The sequence below is a fragment of the Condylura cristata genome, unplaced genomic scaffold (genome assembly GCF_000260355.1).
Source record: "Condylura cristata isolate star-nosed mole 26May11 unplaced genomic scaffold, ConCri1.0 scaffold00001, whole genome shotgun sequence".
Taxonomy (NCBI): domain Eukaryota; kingdom Metazoa; phylum Chordata; class Mammalia; order Eulipotyphla; family Talpidae; genus Condylura; species Condylura cristata.
This window is the reverse complement of record NW_004567102.1, coordinates 3,488,404-3,505,893: the sequence shown is the minus strand read 5'-3', so window position 1 is coordinate 3,505,893 and position 17,490 is coordinate 3,488,404. Positions and strand designations below refer to the sequence as shown.

The 17,490-nt window shown below is 39.3% G+C and overlaps 1 protein-coding gene across 1 annotated transcript in view; it reads left to right on the top strand.

Moving 5' to 3' along the window:
- Positions 1-11,549, top strand: part of SRPK1 (SRSF protein kinase 1) — a 51,516-nt gene extending 39,967 nt beyond the window's left edge. Inside the window, 4 exon segments of the mRNA XM_004673421.2 lie at positions 2,359-2,466; positions 4,297-4,366; positions 7,767-7,859; positions 9,177-11,549. Coding sequence (XP_004673478.1) covers positions 2,359-2,466; positions 4,297-4,366; positions 7,767-7,859; positions 9,177-9,361 — 456 coding nt within the window. The 3' untranslated portion in view covers positions 9,362-11,549.
- Positions 11,550-17,490: the final 5,941 nt, after the last annotated feature.

Genomic DNA, 17,490 nt, shown 5'->3' with positions numbered 1-17,490 from the left:
TATATGGTGTGTATTATTGCCTTTCTGCTTAGGATCACTAAACAAACAGTTGACCATATGAATAGAATGCTGCAAGCTCTTTCCTTGGGTGGGTCTTTGTCTGAGCTGTTAACATTTCATCCTTAGAATAAACCTCCCACTGTGGGAACAGGGAAGAGTCTGTTAGTCTACCCTATGTTACAGAGGTGTTTTAAACAAGGGAATGAGTTCTTAAACATCAAAATATTTTTTATAGTATCCCTGTGTTGAAGTTCATCCTCACTCATACTCTACAGATACCTGATAGTACTGAATTCTGTGTCTTAGGGGATTGAGTACTCTGGTACGAATCACAAATTCTTGGATCCATTAAATTGCCAATGATCTCTGTTATTCGGCTAAAAAAAGTTTTATTTCTCTGATTTCATTAGTCTCTTTCGGTTTATGGTTTAAAAATTAACACTGGATTCGGCCCTCCCTGGTGGCGCAGCGGGTTAAAGCACAGCACTAAGAAGCTAAAGCCACTTCTGCATGAGTTCGATTCCCGTCTGCCCCGGAGGTGACCACATGGCGTGGCAGACCTCTCCTGACCCGCCCGCTGCTCCCCTCAGCAGTGTACTTCGTCGATCTGCCTGTTCTGCTCCCCACTCTGTCTCTGGTGAAGCCTCTCACCCTCCGCATCTCTGGCCTGTACCCCAGTTCTGTATGAATAAATAAATAAATCTTTAAAAAAAAAATTAACACTGGATTCTCTCCTAAAGTGGAGTTTCAGGAGTGAGTGAATGTACATGTATATATCCAGTTCACCTTTACTTTTGCTGTTTCTTGATTTCATTAACTATTTACAGTTTTTTTTGTAAGGCAGTTCTGAGGCACAATGAGTAAAGACAATTCCCTTGAATAATTATGTCCATTTTTAAGATGTATCACGTGCAGTCCACTTCCTCTTCAGACTTAGTGTCTGAGCCCAGTTTTCCTGTAAAGCCACTTCCCTCTCTAAGTTTTATTTTTTGTTTTCAATAGAAGACCAACCCTTTAAGTTTCTAACATAAAATTATTTTTGGCTCATCTACTGTTTACCATCTCTAGCTAGTCTGTTTTGTTCTTTCTGTGAATGTCCTTGGATTTAACCCTCTAATTTCCACAACCTTTATTCAGATTTTCATTACTCTGCATAAATCTCGCCACCAGCCAGAGATTACTGGAATAAGGTTCTCAGATACCGTGTCAGTCTTTAGCATGCTCCTAAACCCACATACAGTGGTGCTCAGATGGATAAATCTAAAGCCTTTATCCCAAGAATGATTAAATTAGCTTTAGTATATGTCTTTCTGGGCCTTAATTTTGGTGTTTCTTCTGCCTAGAGAACTTTCTGCTCTTTTGATTAAAGCATAGTCTGGTACTCTTTGGAGTCCTGATCCATACAGATTTTCTACGTGAAGCTTTCACTGCCGGATTTCCTTTCTTCATAAATGCTGTTTGTTATTTGTAGACTTCAGTAAGATAAGGGAATTGTCTTCCCTACTTTCTTGAACATTTTAATATCTAAATTTTTCTTGTATATGGCTCTAAGCTTTCTCTTTTTTCCTGTATTCTTTTATTTCCAAACATATATAAAAGTATGTATAAAAGTGAAAGAACAGAATAATGAACTCCTGGGTCATTATTATACCAAGCTACCCAACAATCACCAAGTCATCACCAGTCTGTTTTTACCTAGACCCACACTCTCACACTCCAAATTATGTTAATGTCTTCACAAGAATCTTGTTTTAATGGGGTTTCTAAAAAGCATCTCTTTATAGTGTAACCATTACATCATTGTTATACTTAAAAAAGTTGACAGTTTGCTAATGTTAAATATCCAATCAGTTTTGGTTGTTACCATATAAACATTCTTTTAATTTTGTTTGAAATGGAAACCAAATAAAATCCATACCCAAAATACAAAATTGGGTATTGTGTTTAATTGCTTGTAAGGTTCTTGAAACTTAAATTTACATCATTTATTTCCTCATAAGGAGCATATAGCAAGAAAAGGTTTGAATGGAACCTAATTTGGTGCTATCTGTTGAAGTACAGTTTATTTAGTTTAGCTAAATGAACTGTTTTATTTCATTTTTGTTTGGGTTAGTCAGTAGTTTTTCATTTCTTGAAAATAATTGTTATGCCTTCATCTGTGGATCTGTTTAGACTCAGGTTTGCAAAAACAGTTTGTGTAAAGTGGAGTGCCTTTTGAACATAATAGAATCAAAATAATATTTAAAAAATGAGGTAAAAACTTCAGAGAATTTATTATAATGACCATTAAACAGTCATGACTTGTTACTTTAGAATAAATTAATTTTAAAATACTGTTACCCTTCTCCATTTACTCAGCACAAACATTTCACTGAAGATATTCAAACAAGGCAGTATCGCTCCCTGGAGGTTCTGATAGGATCTGGCTATAATACCCCTGCTGACATTTGGAGCACCGCATGCATGGTAATTTTTTCCCCTTAACTGTTAACTTGTTATGTGATAGTCACATACCTTGCTCTGTTGGCTAATTTTAGCAGACCAGCAAATGAACAGACAGGAAAAGGAACTTGGTGACTTTATCACTAGCATTGTAAATTCCATGTCAGAGAGGCCTGAATTCAAAAGCCCATACAAATATCTGGAATTCCATTTGCTTCCTATTAAATTCCTGTCAGATGAAACAGCCATGATTTCAGGATAGGCTTTTTCTGTTTGGGTCATAGTTTTCTCATAGCTAAAGGAGAGGTGTTGAATAAAATGTTATCTGATCAAGAGCACCTACTAATTTTCAGGTCTTAACGTTGTAAACTATTATTTGGATTTGGTTTGTTTTTTTTTATCAATAGGAGATTTTATATATTTACATTTCTGTGAGTTTACACCCTTGAGGGGCATAGCATCACAGGGACTGTGTGTCCAGTGCCTTACCAGAATATGGCACACCACTGTGTGTATAGGCCCGGGTTTTGTCCACTTAGCCACCCAGATCAGTGTGTTGTTCTTTGTACATGTGAGCACATTTCTTGCCTAGATGGAGTCCAGTTTCATCGCAAACAAAAAAGTACCTTTAATTTTAAGAGCCTTTTGCTTCCTTAGTTTTAATACCCTGCTAGAGCCAGCAAAACTGGCGCCTTTGGAGACATGTTTGTCATTATAGAAGTTCTGTCACCAGGAGGCCGCCATAATCTCCAAAGAGGCCAAATGGGTGGTTTGGGTCTTTTTGCTGTTATCTACATTTTAACAACTACCTCATGGTCCAAAAACAAAGTAAATACTTAAGTGGAAACTTTCAGAAAATTCTAAAACTTTTTTTTTTTTTAAATTTCAGTTTCTGTGTTTTCACTTAATTCCTACTTAAGATTTTTAAAAAGACTTTAACAAGTTTTCATGAATAAGAATTGATGTTTTTTTTTTTTGTTCCACTTTGGGACTATAAAATAAACCTCAGGATAAGTCAAGGTTGAGCAGGTATCTACTCCCAGTGTGGTCAGTTTCATAGTGAACTGCTGGACTGTGTAGCAAACTGTTCCTATCAAAAAGCCATAGCACCCTGACATTTTAGAACAATCCTGGAACATCTGGTTTTATAGCCTTGATGTGTGTGTTATTATAATTTTGAGAGAGATTGTCCTATCATGAAATTGCAGGAACTGGCACAGACAAGCCACTGAGATCTGAGTTTAAATTAAGAATGTGCCCCCCACTGATCCTGAGATTACTGAACTAATTAATTAGTACCATTGGCTCACTCATATCAGCCTATGACTAGCTATTAACTTCTAAATGGCTGTTTCAGTAAGGGCCATTTCAAAATTACTTGTTTTTTTTGTTTTTTTTTTTTTACCCATTTTTAATCAATGACAAATTAAAATAGCTTCATTGCCTTAAGCTATCATTCCACACTGCTTGGTAATTCCTCCAGAGGAAATTACCATTTTAGAATTAATAAGTTATTCAATAGAACCACCTCACTATCCAAATGTGCCCGCTCAGTAAAAAGAGAACCTCAAGAAAGCTGAATTGCTGCATAGGGGTAGGGTGGGGAAATGGCATGGAATAATTGATTTGATGATATTAACAGATTTTGTTACTTTCTTGCTCCATTTATTAAGATACAGGTGTGGAAGGAACTCTTTAGGAATAATCTTAAACTTCTAAAACATGATCATCTGCAGGTTTTTCCAGAAGGAAAAGATTATTTAATATTGAGCTTAAAAAAAAAAAAAAAGCAACTTCTCACAAAGTCTTTTTTTCCTTTTTGGATGTTTTCATACTTTTTTTTTTTTTTTTAAGGCTTTTGAACTAGCCACAGGAGACTATTTGTTCGAACCTCATTCAGGAGAAGAGTATACTCGAGATGAAGGTGAGTAGCGAGGGTATCTGTGTAGCATTTAGGCCCCACATGCAGCTAAAATTATTTGTTAATTAAGGAACTTTGATGTCTTTAGTGTGCTAAGTGTATGTAATTCACAGAGAATATAGCAATATAAGAGCTGACTTATATTAGATATGTTATAATAGATAGTAATGAACTTAACATGAAGATTAGAGAAAAGTTTAGTTGATTAAACTAAAACTTGTAATTCCCTGTTGATTTCTTCTAAAACATCTAGTTATTTCTTTCTATAAATTAGTGGTTCTTTTTTTATTTTTTTAAGACTTATTTACTTACGCATAGAGAACTGGGGTACAAGCCAGAAGTGCAGGGCGGGGTGAGCGAATTTACCAGAGACAGGGTAGGGAACAGAACAGGCCGACTGATGAAGTACACTGCTGAGGGGAGCAGCGGGTGGATCAGGAGAGGTCTGACATGCCATGTGGGTCAGCTCCCTGGCGGGGGATTGAACTTGTGCTACAGTGGCTGTGGAGAGCTTCATAGTGCTGTGCTTTAACCCATTGAGCCACCAGGGAGGGCCCAGTGGTACATTATTTAACCAGTTTATAGCTACCTGCTCATCAGCTTGTTGCACAATTATGCCTCCCACTTTATTTGTAAATAATTGTAAAACACAAGTATATTACTTGAATGCAGAGACTGTATCCTATTTCCCTAATAAATTCCACAATATTTAAGCATTCTTTTTTTCCCCTTTTCGAAAATTACAGCTCTATTTTTAAAATCTTACTAACATATAGAATTCCATTTTAAGACAAAATATTGATTTACATTTTGTAAAGGTAGCCAGTAGAAAAAGCCCACAAAAGTAATGTGAATGAAAAGCTACCAACGAAATGTTTTGCCCTCTTTATTACAGAATTCAGGCAGCTTTTATTTTCAGGATTAATGGAAATTAAAGAGTAACAAACCCTCCCAATGTAGAAAATATATGTCCTTTCTGTGCATTCTTTTAATTCTTTGTGAAATCAGGTTTTGTGCTCTGTGGAACCAAGAATGCCCAGAATTTCTCATACTGTGGTTCCCTGGGATACTAATAAGCAATGTTAGTAAGGCCTCCTAAGGTTCCTAAATAAGTACTGTTTGGACAAAGCTATGATAGCTAATTCCCATAGCCACGTGTCTATTTTAGTGGCTACCGCCTGGACATGTTTTCTTATTCAAAAGTCCATGGTAAGAATAGTCTTTATTTACTGTGTTTAAGCGTACACTTGATTTTTCCTGTTCTGCTTGCTTTTTTTTTTTTTTGTTTTAGAAGCACTGTATAATATCTTTCAGAAACCCATTATATCTTTTGGGGAGGTAAAGATACATAGATAAGATTTTGTTCTCCCCTAGACACTCTATAATGTGTGGCACAGAATACATATCGTGGCTAGAATTATATTGTGTAGGATATTATGCTTGCAAATCTGAAGATTGAAATGTTCAATAAAGAAAACCATCTGTCCTTGATATGTAAATCCTACTTTTTTAGGATCTCTCCTGCATCAGTCAGGACTAGTAATTCTTAGATGAAACCTGTAACTACTATAATTGAGCCATAAGAAGGAAAGAAGAAAAGCCCTGGCCACCATATGCCCGCCATGCCATACTCGTGTGTGGCTGTTGCAAGCCGTGGTAATCCTGGGACCAAAGCAGTCTGGCCTTTCGTTGACCTTCCTTAGCCCTGACTTTTGGAATAATGCCTGATAATTTTGCCTGACAAGTGTATCAGTTCTGTGATTAATTGATAATCAGTCATTGGTTGCAATTTTAAGGATAAAATACTTGTTTGCTATGGAGAAAAGAACCAATCATTTAGAAGTTTACAGTAAAATAAAACCATAGTCTCATTTATAATTGATTTATGCAAAGACATTTAGGTCCAGGTCCTGCCTGAAATTGGCAGGTATTTCTTGGCATCAGATACTTGTTACCAAAGCATAAATTCAGTCAAAACTAGTGAAGTCATAAGTGTAGAGCTCTTTTAAAATTACTGTTGAGGCCTTGACAAAAGAAACAGAAATCTGTAACTTTAACTCCCAGGTATAGAGATGTCTTTAGCACCTGTAAGGTATGTTATTGGAGTTGCTGAGTGATGCATTTTGACCTTGATGGCTTGAAAAGTTGTCATTTAGAAAGCTCTTTTGTAAATAAGAGCCCTCACTTTTTAAGACCTCTTCATATTCTTATTATAGTTCCTGTCACCAGCAGAGTGAAACAGTAGAGCTACTTCTACGTGTGTATGCTGGCCAGTCCCAGCCTCACCTGCTGCACACCTCCCTTATTCATGCTGTGATGGTTACAAGGCATGGCGTGATTGAGACATTTTAGTGACCTACAGATAGTCAGATGGCTATACTGTGTCATTTGTATATACTATACTATAATTTGTACTTCAAACGTGATTTATTTTTTAAAAATTTATAAAGCTCTGAAGTAGCCATAAGATGTAAATTTATGAAAATGATGGTGGACCAGCTTGTATTAGCCCTGTAGATTTAAGAAGTAGACCATTTATTCGCTCTGAAGGTCTGTTTTCTCATATTTAAAACAGGATGTTAATCTTTGGCCTGTTTTACAGCATTGTGAAAAATCATATGGAATGTTTTATCATTAGTATGCTTAAATACTCTTGAAACCAAAGCAGTATTATAAATAAATAACAGTTCTATTTAGAACTATTTAGAGTGCCCAGAGCATATTGGTACAGCTTTTCATCTTGCCTAAAAAAGTCCACCTGAACCTATATATATAGTGATACATAGAAAAATTAGAAGTAAAGATGTAGATAAGTCTCCACTCTAGAATGGGACTTGCCAGCTACTATCAGGTAACCAACCACCTGAAATAATTCTTGGCTTTCCCAGCCTTGGTTCTGTTTGTGGTTACTTTTAAACAGCTAATCCTTGGAAAAGCTGTTCATAGAAAAACCTCTTTTACAACTCGTCCTTGATCCTGTTCTTCTTACCCTTCTATTTTAGACCACATTGCGCACATTATAGAGCTGATAGGCAGAATTCCAAGACGCTTTGCCCTCAGTGGGAAATATTCACAGGACTTCTTCAATCGCAGAGGTAGTATTGTTAACATGAGTTTTCGTTTAGGCTCCAGGGATGCAACTTCAGGAAACAGAGCATTCACACCAAGATTGTTTTGAGTTATCACTTAGGTCCTATTGGAATGGGCTTCAGATTTTTTATGGTTTCCTGGACTCTCCACTAGATGGATAGAGTCCTCTTTTTCCCATTTAGGAAGAACGCAAGCCTGAAATGCTTTACAAAGAGGTGTGCATGCTGCTCTTTCTGGCAATGTCTAGAACTGCATTTGTTACTCCTGTTATGTATGTCTTTTTCCCTCCTCTTGAACTGTTTGAAACATACAGATCACATTGCATTGATCATAGAACTTCTGGGGAAGGTGCCTCGCAAGCTCATTGTGGCAGGAAAATATTCCAAGGAATTTTTCACCAAAAAAGGTAAAAACAAATGTTCCCACTAAGGGCAAAAGTGTTTAAAAATGAAGAGGTAAGTATAGATGCATGTATGTTCCCAATAATGACCAAAGGATGTGAGTCTCACCTTGAGTGTTTAGCAGAGAAGTGAAATGAGTGTGGTGGTGTAGCATAGACTAGTTTAAACAGCCAGCTGCTACACTAGTTTTGACATGACCTTTTTTTTTTTAAGATGTGTTTTTAAATTTATGCATACAAGAGCGGGGATGTAGGCCAGAGGTGTTTGGGGGTGAGAGGTGTCATCAGAGACAGAGTGGGGAGCAGAACAGGCAGACCTACCGAAGTACGCTGCTGGGGGGAGGAGGTGAGACCAGAGAGGTCTGCTGGCCATGTGGGTCAGCTCCCTGGGCAGGGATGGAATTGGGGCTGCAGCGGCTGCAGATCACTTCATAGTGCTGAGTCTTTAACCCCTGCACAACCAAGGATACAACCTTATTTTGATGGTTTCTAAATGAGGATAATGATTGTGTTTGCTTCATCTTAAATGGATTATGTGAAGTTGGTTGATTACTCCACTGCAACACTTGTGACAAATTTTTGCTGGCTTTTTTCTAAGAACTACCTCTACCAGAAGACAAGTAGTGTAGTTTTAAGCTTGAGGGAAAGGTTGGGTCTCAGTCATCTTGTCATCCAGTGACACCTAAACAGTTACTTAAACTCTAAAGTCAATATGAATCAGCTTTGGATTTTTCAGTTTAAGTTTATGTTAATGTTATCATTTGTTATGAAGAAAATAAAGATAAAACTGTCTCCAAAGAAGAAAAAATATATACTGATGTTCAAAATAGAGTGTGATGCAGCAGCTACAACTGGAAGCTATATGGGGAGTATTTTTTAAATTGCATTTTATACATATTTGGCATTGTTTTAGCTGTTTTTAAGTTATGTCCTGTTTTTGAGGTAACACTTGCTAATCTGTGGAGCTAAAGGAGTACAAGCCATCTCTGAATACCGTATGTAACTGTGTTGAGAATATAGGCATTTACCCTCATTTTAGTGAGTACCTCACTCTGTTGGGCCTGCCCAGTTTGATGGGACAAATAGTCCTGAGATGATGGAGGGAACAGATTATCTCTAAATTTTTAGGGCCTTGTGAAAAATGGAGACAGTTCTTTCCAGTCAGTACATTAGAAAAGAGAGGTGCTTTATGAAAGGAGGGTGAGATTCTGATGGAAAAAAGTGGTTCTCTATAGACTAACTGGATTAATTTGTCAGTTGCCACAAAAGGATCTTGTCACTTGTCCAAGTTGGTCAGTTTCTTGTATACTGTCTTTGCTGTAGGTGACCTGAAACACATCACAAAACTGAAACCCTGGGGCCTTTTCGAGGTTCTAGTGGAGAAGTATGAGTGGTCTCAGGAGGAGGCAGCTGGCTTCACGGATTTCTTACTGCCCATGTTGGAGTTGATCCCAGAGAAGAGAGCCACTGCTGCAGATTGTCTCCGACACCCTTGGCTCAACTCCTAAGCCCCTGCCAGAACGCAGCAGAGATCACACACTGACCCTCTGCCCCTCCTCTCCTAGTATACCCCACTCCCCTCTTCAGGGTGAAGCTCTTCTCAAGGATTTCTAGATTTTTTTTTTAAATCCAACATGTTCGTTTGGGCTTGCTTGCTTGACCCTGTGGATATCCCCCACAGCCACTGGGCATCCTAGGTAAATCTGGCCTTGATTGGGCTCTGCCAAAGACTAATGCTCTAAAATGTGAAACAGCCTCTCACCCTGTACCCTTGTCTTTCCACTGCTACACCCTTTCAATTATAAGCATCCTTTAAAAAAAAAAAAAAGAGCTATGAAGATAAATGAGCTCTTGCTTTTATTCACTGACTCTAAGAGTCAATTTTCTAGTGCATAGCTAGTGCCAGCATAAGGATGAGAAGGGGAAAGGGTGTTACTCCTGTGTACAGCAGAGGCATTAAACTTGCTCTGTCCAGGCTGCATTATCTTCCTGGATTGTTTCTGTTGTTCTCTATGTTCACATTTTTTCCCTGCGACTTTTAAGCTACTATCTTTTAAAATAAGCTGTTTAACACCGAATTTGGGTATCATTTTATCACTGTTCAAAGCACTGTCATAGTCCTTTCATCCTTTAATAAGTCTTTAAGATTTTTATTTGGGGGGGGGTGGAGAACAGAACTATTGACTGGTAATTTCTTAGGAACCACAAATAATCTGCAAATAGTCCTTTTCTATGTGTCTGTGTTACCCTAACAGCAGTTGTTATGATTGACTATTTTTGATGTTTTTTAATCCCTGGCTGGCACTTTACTCATTGCACTTGAGTTTATTGCCCCATAACTAAGAAATTCAGGATGACTTATAGAAAGAAGATCTGCATTTCAGATATTTCTCACCTTGAGTAGAAAATGCCATAAAGATTCTTTTCCAAGCAGTTCCCCTAGTTTTATTTACAGCTTGTTTTTGAGCCTTGTCCAACATTTTGGCCTTGAAGCAGTTTCCCTCTGTGGCTTTGCCTTTCTCATTTTCTCAGAGGCTTCAAGTCTTAAATGAAACCCCAGGATAAAAGAACCAAGGGGAGGAATGGGACAGCACTTTTTTCATTGTTTTGGGGGGGGAGGGGGGTTGTTGCCAGTTTTTAAGATTAGCTATTCTCTGCTGCTATTTCCTTGTCTGATGTAAGTTTTTAACGCCAATTTTCAGATGATTGCAATGTACTTGAGACTTTTTTTTTTTTTTTATGAGAAAGGCTTTGTGAGTCTTATTATAAGGTGGGCCTGACTTGCCCTAGACATTACATATTCTCAGCTAATACTGAAAAGCAAGAGAGACAGGATTTGGGGTACAGCTGCTTGTTCAGCACGGACCAAGCGGGCCTTGGGGTTATATAGCATTCTCCAGAAGCGGCTATAGGACTGATTTAATGAAGGCCAAGGAGATGCAACTTGAGGTGCAGCTTCTATTAGCAAAGCTACTGTTGCACCTGCTGGGTAGCTGCCTGTGTGCGGAAGATGAGACTCCAGGTTCTGTCCTCTCTCTACCACCAGTGATGGCAGAGGAAAAAGTGATGCCGTTAGGGAACCCATTTAACTCACAAACACGTTACCCTCAATAACTGGTCAGTCATTCATCAAATCCTTGATTAGGTAGTCCTGAAGCCAGACATGTTCCTGTAGAAAGAATTTTAAGTGAAGCTATCTATGCACCTATCAAGAATAAAGAATCGATTGTATCAACCAACGGCAGGGAAAATCCTTCAGCAATTCTAGTCCACTTTGGGTTTTCAACAATATATATACATCTAAAGCAATAGCAGACTAGAACTGAGTTCTTTACTGTAAAATCACAATTGTGAATTGCAGGGATTGTGATACTAAGGTGAAATAACCAAAATACACACATACATACAAATATAAGGACCCATTCAAATAATTGACTTGAAGACCAGTTTTAATAAGTGTGCACCTGTAACTTCATTTTGGAAATAATTACCCACCAAAAAAGGGCTTTTCCCCTATCATTTAAGGAGCCAGATGAATTAGAAGCTGTAGAAAGAGACAGCTATAGAATTTGATCTTCCAAGTACCCCATGTACCTTTATTGAACTTAATCATAATGCTGTCAAATTGCCATGATCTCATTAAAGGATTTCTATTTGCTGTCAGTTAAAAATAAAACCCCAAATACATTTTTATTCTTTCTACTGGGTGCATTGTCTGTTTTCTTTGTAAATGCAGTACAATAAAAAAAAAATATTTAATAACCTACCTGTTTCCAGAAAATTTCTATGCAATTTAATGCCCACATTGGTGTCATCTAAGATCAGAATTGGCTGAAATCATGCCACTTTGTGTATTTTAGCTTTCCTTTAATCTTTAATGTGGAGGCAGTAGAATCAACAAGTAACTTTTCGGAAACCTCCATCCGATAATACTCCCAGGGCAGGGTCGCCCTCCGACTCCATCACTGCACAGAATGCCAAGGACTCGTGAAATCTGAGTGGAGGTGGTGGTGTGGGCTGACTGATCAAACACGAGTTTTCAGACCCAGCTGATTCACTCCTTGGGAGTGACTCGGACAAATAGCACAGTTTTTAATAAATACTGTTTAATGGAAAGAACAGTTGCACCTTGACAGACAGTGTTTGGATGAGCGTTTTCACCCTGCCAGCCAGTTTGGTTCTCCTGGGGCAGCCTCGAGCCTTTGTACGCTTGACTCACCTCCACCGACGCCCAGGGCGCTCTGCTTTTGGCATGCTTCCCTGCAAGGGCTTGATAAGGGTTTGTTATTTAAGATCATGAGTTTTGGCATTTTTTTCCCTTTGACTACTTTACCAGTTTTTAATTTGCCTTCCCAGGTACTACATAGACTGTTTGAATCGTACTAGACTTAAGGCATCTGTAGTGTGTATATTACAATGTTCACTAGACTGTAACCTGTTTTAAGAAATAACCTTACAAATGAAATCAGGATTTACCAAACCAGTATGTTGACCATACTGCCAACCTAGTCTCCCTCTTAATCTTTGAGTTGGACCTTGGAACTCCAGGTTTTGCAAGACTGAAGTGCTATTCTAGGAGACTCGCTGTCTCTGAAAGAGCTGGCAAAATGAGGTAGACTTGTAACCTCACCTTTAGCTTCACTGAGCAGGCCCAGGTTATAAATGGCCTTCATTACTTCCCATTTTAATTTTGGAGCCAGCAGTCTTACAGATGAGCCTGTGGCTTCACCCCACCCTACTGTGTCGCAGCAAATTGGCGATTTATTGATAATGGAATCCAAACAAATTTATGTAGCTCCAAAAATACTTTATTACACCAAAGAAGCTTTGACTTTTTCCACTAATTTGGTGCCTTTGGAATCAGCAAGGCATTGGTAACTCAAGAGCCCCTTCACAGTCTTCAAAAACAGGCAAGTAAACCTTTGCTTTATTTAAAAAATAATAATAATAAGCCTTGGGGTCCTATGAGAAAGTGTTAACAGTATCACTGAAGTGTGATTTTAAAAATGTGAAAAGTGATAGGTGTCTGTACTTGTCCTTGCATAAATGTTAATCAACACCAATTCTTACATCAGAATATCCCAGTTAAGCCAGAAATTTTAACCTTTTGAAAGCTCAGAAGATACGTAACCAGGTTTGCATTAATACTTAGATGTGTTAATCAACTTGCACCATTCCTTATAAGGGGTTTTTAATGTGTAGATGATTGGTTTGTTTTTATATCCTCCCAGACTTTATCAACAAGCTTGAGCTTTGTTCTTACGAATTGTGCCCTTACAGCATTTGTGTTGGTTGCTTTGGATTTCCTAAATACAGAGCAAAATATTGGGTCAGTATTAGAAATTAGTGGACCCAACTGTATACATCGTGTTTAGATACAAATGGGAGTTTTGAGGGGCAGGGCACTTCTGCAGTGGTCCCTGCTTCCTGGTATTGCACTTCTGTCATACCCTTACCTGGACTTCGCGCTGTCCTATCAGATTCAGGCAGAAGTGGTGAGGTGTCATCTGACATCGGGTCACAGGAAGCTGTGACTGCTTCATATTCTTTCTTGGAACTGATGGTTGGGGAAGCGAGCTGAATGTTAGTATCCCTTGGGAGCCCACAGCCAGACCTTCAGAAACTGACTAGGGTAGACACGTCTGAATTTAGAAGCAGATCCCACACCTTAATTGCAGCCTGGAATGCAACCTTGGGGCAGAAACACTTTGATAAGCCTTGCCAGGATTCCTAACCCAGAGAAGTATTTTAAGCCAGTTGGTTGTGGAATAATTTGTTAGGCAGCATTGGCTAATAATACATGAATATAAGCTAAAGTACTTAGGATGTCTTTCCAATTCACATTTTAGCTATAAATGACTAGTTCTCTTGACCATAACCTATTCAGGACTAGTCATTATTGATAAAGCTTGGGTTTCTCAACCATCCTAATGCACCAGCCCAAAGGCCAAAAGTAGGAAAGAAATTAGTGCCTCACTGATTTTCTGTGTGCTTTCAAAGGTGAGATTCAAAGTGCCTTTAAAAATTTTTGAGGGTAAAGTCACTTTAAAAGAGCTTACTGAACAGCATTTTCTAGATACTATCCAAATTGCTACTGTTGATTGAAATTTTGAATTCTATTTTTGGGCATTTGGGTTGCTTCCACATCTTACCTATTGTAAATAGTGTTGTAATAAACATAGGGGTGCAGGTGTCCTTTCGAATGAATGTTTTTGTGTCCGCTGGATAGATACCTAGGAGTGGAATTGCTGGATCATACGGAAGCTCCCATTTTTAGTGGTTTGATAAACCTCCAGTTTTCCATAGTGGTTGCACCAGTTTGTATTCCCACCAGCAACCCAAATGCCCAAAAATACATGACTGGATCAAGAAGATGTGGTACATACACATAATGGAGTATTACTCAGCAATCAAACAAAACTCATGCCATTTGCAGCAACGTGGATGGAACTGGAAGGGACCATGCTTAATGAAATAAGCCAGAAAAAAAAAAAATACCGCATGGTTTCACTTATAGAAGGAATGTAAAGGATGGGGGGGGGGGCAGAGTGGAGGAAGTAATTGTAATAAAGTAAAAGCCAACATCAACAAACAACTATAAATCAGGGACATTCTACAGTGAGGGGGAATAAGATCAAATCAGTGGTGGGAAGGGACTGTGGTGATGGTGCACTGGTGAATTGGTGGGAAGTCCATGGGGATTACAACCAGATGAAAAAGCATACATTGTACAAAAATGAAGACTTGTTAAAAAAATACGTTTTTAAAAAAGTGTAATAGAAATAAATTGAATATCAACTGAAAAAATTTGAATTCTGAGTTTCTTTTAAAATAAGGAAAAAGGTTAAATGCTGTGTCTTATAGCTCAAACAGATTAGCAGATTCTTCCCCAACACTGACTCCTGCTTTGGTGATGCTCCTTGTGCCTGGGGAACAAACTTAGGCCTGTAGGCAGATATCCTGCAGCCTCCCAGAAGCCTCTGTGGACCACCATAGTTGCCACTTCAGGGGAATTAGTTTAAGGGCACAGGCTTTTAGAAATTTTACTTTCGCTTTATAAGAAGAAAATATGAGAAACAAATGTAACTAGAAAAGTCACTAAGCTACAGGATTTATCAAATTCTATCATTCATTCTTCAAGCTTGCATAAAGTAGGTGCCTAGCTGAAATAATCTTATCAGCACAAGGAACTAGAAATGTAATCTTAAAGCCCATCCTACTACAGTAGTTATGGTCATCAACCTCTGGGACAGTACTGACTGGTCCACACATTCCTGGCTCATCAAAGATAAGAAACTGCACACTGGGTGGGTTGTTGTGGCAACTAGTGGCAGAGGGGATCTATAGCCCAGGAGTAAGCTCCTGTCATCGGCTCACTGCTGCTAGATTGAGCGGTTAGATTCATTAGTTTATTTGGTACTTACCCCGCTCCACCTGCTTTTCATCTTAACTGAGTAAATGAGCAAAGGTGAGGGGGAAAAAAATCATTCCTTAGGATCTCGCACTGCAGACGACAAAATTCTATTTCTATATTCCACCCCCCAGTCAGGGAATAGCCTAAAGAACCATCTTTGTCTTGACTTTTGCTACAATGAGTTGTCACCTAAAAATAATTCTCTTCTGGAGACCAGCAGAATCACCACTTAGTACTCATGTACTAATGGGTGGCTGGTGATAATGCTGAAACTTTAATGCCTTGAGCCACCAGGGAGACCCCCAAGTCCACTGTTTTTGATGAGAGTTCTGGCGAGATGGTGGAAGGAGGAGGAGGCCAGGCTCGCCACCTCCTCACATATTTGATGAAATAATACACAGAGAAAAAACAGCCGGTGGGCAATGAAGGGCCATCATTTGGCGCAGAAAAGCTAGACGGCAGAGAGAGTAGGAAAAACTGCAAATTAATTTTACTTCGGACACTAAGGCAGTGTGACCCAAGAGAGGGAGGGAAGCTGGAACAAAGACCTTCTTGTTTTGTTGGTAAAGGCCTCACACCCACATTGGGGACATTCAAACTTGAGAGGGAGGCACAGACAGCATGGCATGGAAAATAGGGGAACCCATCTCCAGAGAGCAATAGAATTTGAAGGAATCCAGGGGCACAAATAGGTACCAGCAAACACCATACCACTAGAAATCAACCAGGGCCTGGGGGTGAAATACCCAGCCACTCCTCTACTAGGGGTGCATGAGACCATCACACAGTGCTGTGACTGCTGGTGAAGCACTTCAAGATGGTGAGTGTTAGTGAGAGCCTGTGCAAGCCCACCCAGCTCCTTTCCCCAGACCCACCCAAGAATAGACAGCTGGAGGTTGAGCCTGTAGGAGAGACCTGGCTAGATGAACCTGATGCAAGTGAAGAGGTCACCTGTGGCCTGGCACATAAGCGGCCCCTCTCTACACCCGGTTTATGTTAGAACATCTGCCTGGCCCCACCTGGAGCTTTTAGTGGGATAACATTCACCTAAGGTGCTTGCTACCTCCTATCAGAGTAGCAGGAGCTTCTTGCCTCAGGGTAAGGCTTGCAGCTGAAATCCTGTTAGAATCATCTAGCAGCAACTCTACCATGGCCGCAAGAACTGCAAGGGAGACAATCTTTAAAGATCCTGCCTACAGACCTGAGGGACACATCCCACTCATCCACCTGTGACTGTAACTGCAAGTGTGTTCTGTCCCCACACTCTGAATCTACAGTTTTTTCCCAGATCACTTACTCTTATCCATACCCCTAGGAAAAATGGTGGCAAAACCCACAAAGCAGAACAGGACTCCAGCCAAGAGATCAGTGAGAGCGGGTGGCGAGTGGGGGAGCTCAGATAAAGAGACTGGCCTAGCAGAGGGCATCATTGCAGATCTCTACCTCAGTTCAGGCACCTATCACCCCTTATGAGGCTTGGGCGCTTGGTACTCCCTCACAGCAATCTCTTGTTCAGCTGCCCTTGCTCCAACACTTTACCAGTACCAGAGTTCCCGTCACTCAAGCAGGTGCAGAAGCATCAGTTTATAAAGCAACAGACACTGCAGGGTCTTGGAGAAACAATCTAGGACTATATCCTGCAGTCCACAGTCTTAATGCACATCAAATTAAGGAAAGAAAATTGTTCTGCTCAACCCATAGAAACAAAAAATGAAGAGACAAAGGAACATACCACACATGGTGCAACAAACCTGGGAAAAATCTATATCCGGCAAAACTAAGGAAATCACCATAAGAAGAGCTTAAAGCAACCATCCTAAACTATGTTTATAGAAATGAGATAAACAATTGACAAAAAAAAAATAAATTACAAGGATTGAGAATATAACTGCATTAAGTGGCAATAATGAACTTTAAAGAATTATATAACTGAATTTAAGCAAATAATATAGGGGTGCAACAAAAGACAAATGAAGAGGCTATCAGAATCAGTAAGCTTAAACATATGGTAGTAGAAAACAAAAAATTACAAACCAGCAAAAAGGAAAAATAATTAAGATAGTGTAAGAGTCCTGTACAATAATATTAAGAGAAACATCATCAGTATCATAGATGTCCAGGAGATAAGAGAAAGAGATAGAGAGAGGTTCCGGAAGATGGCGGCAGAGTAAAGACGCCGAGATCACCGCGTCCAAGCCGGCATAGGAATTGAGGACTGAAAAC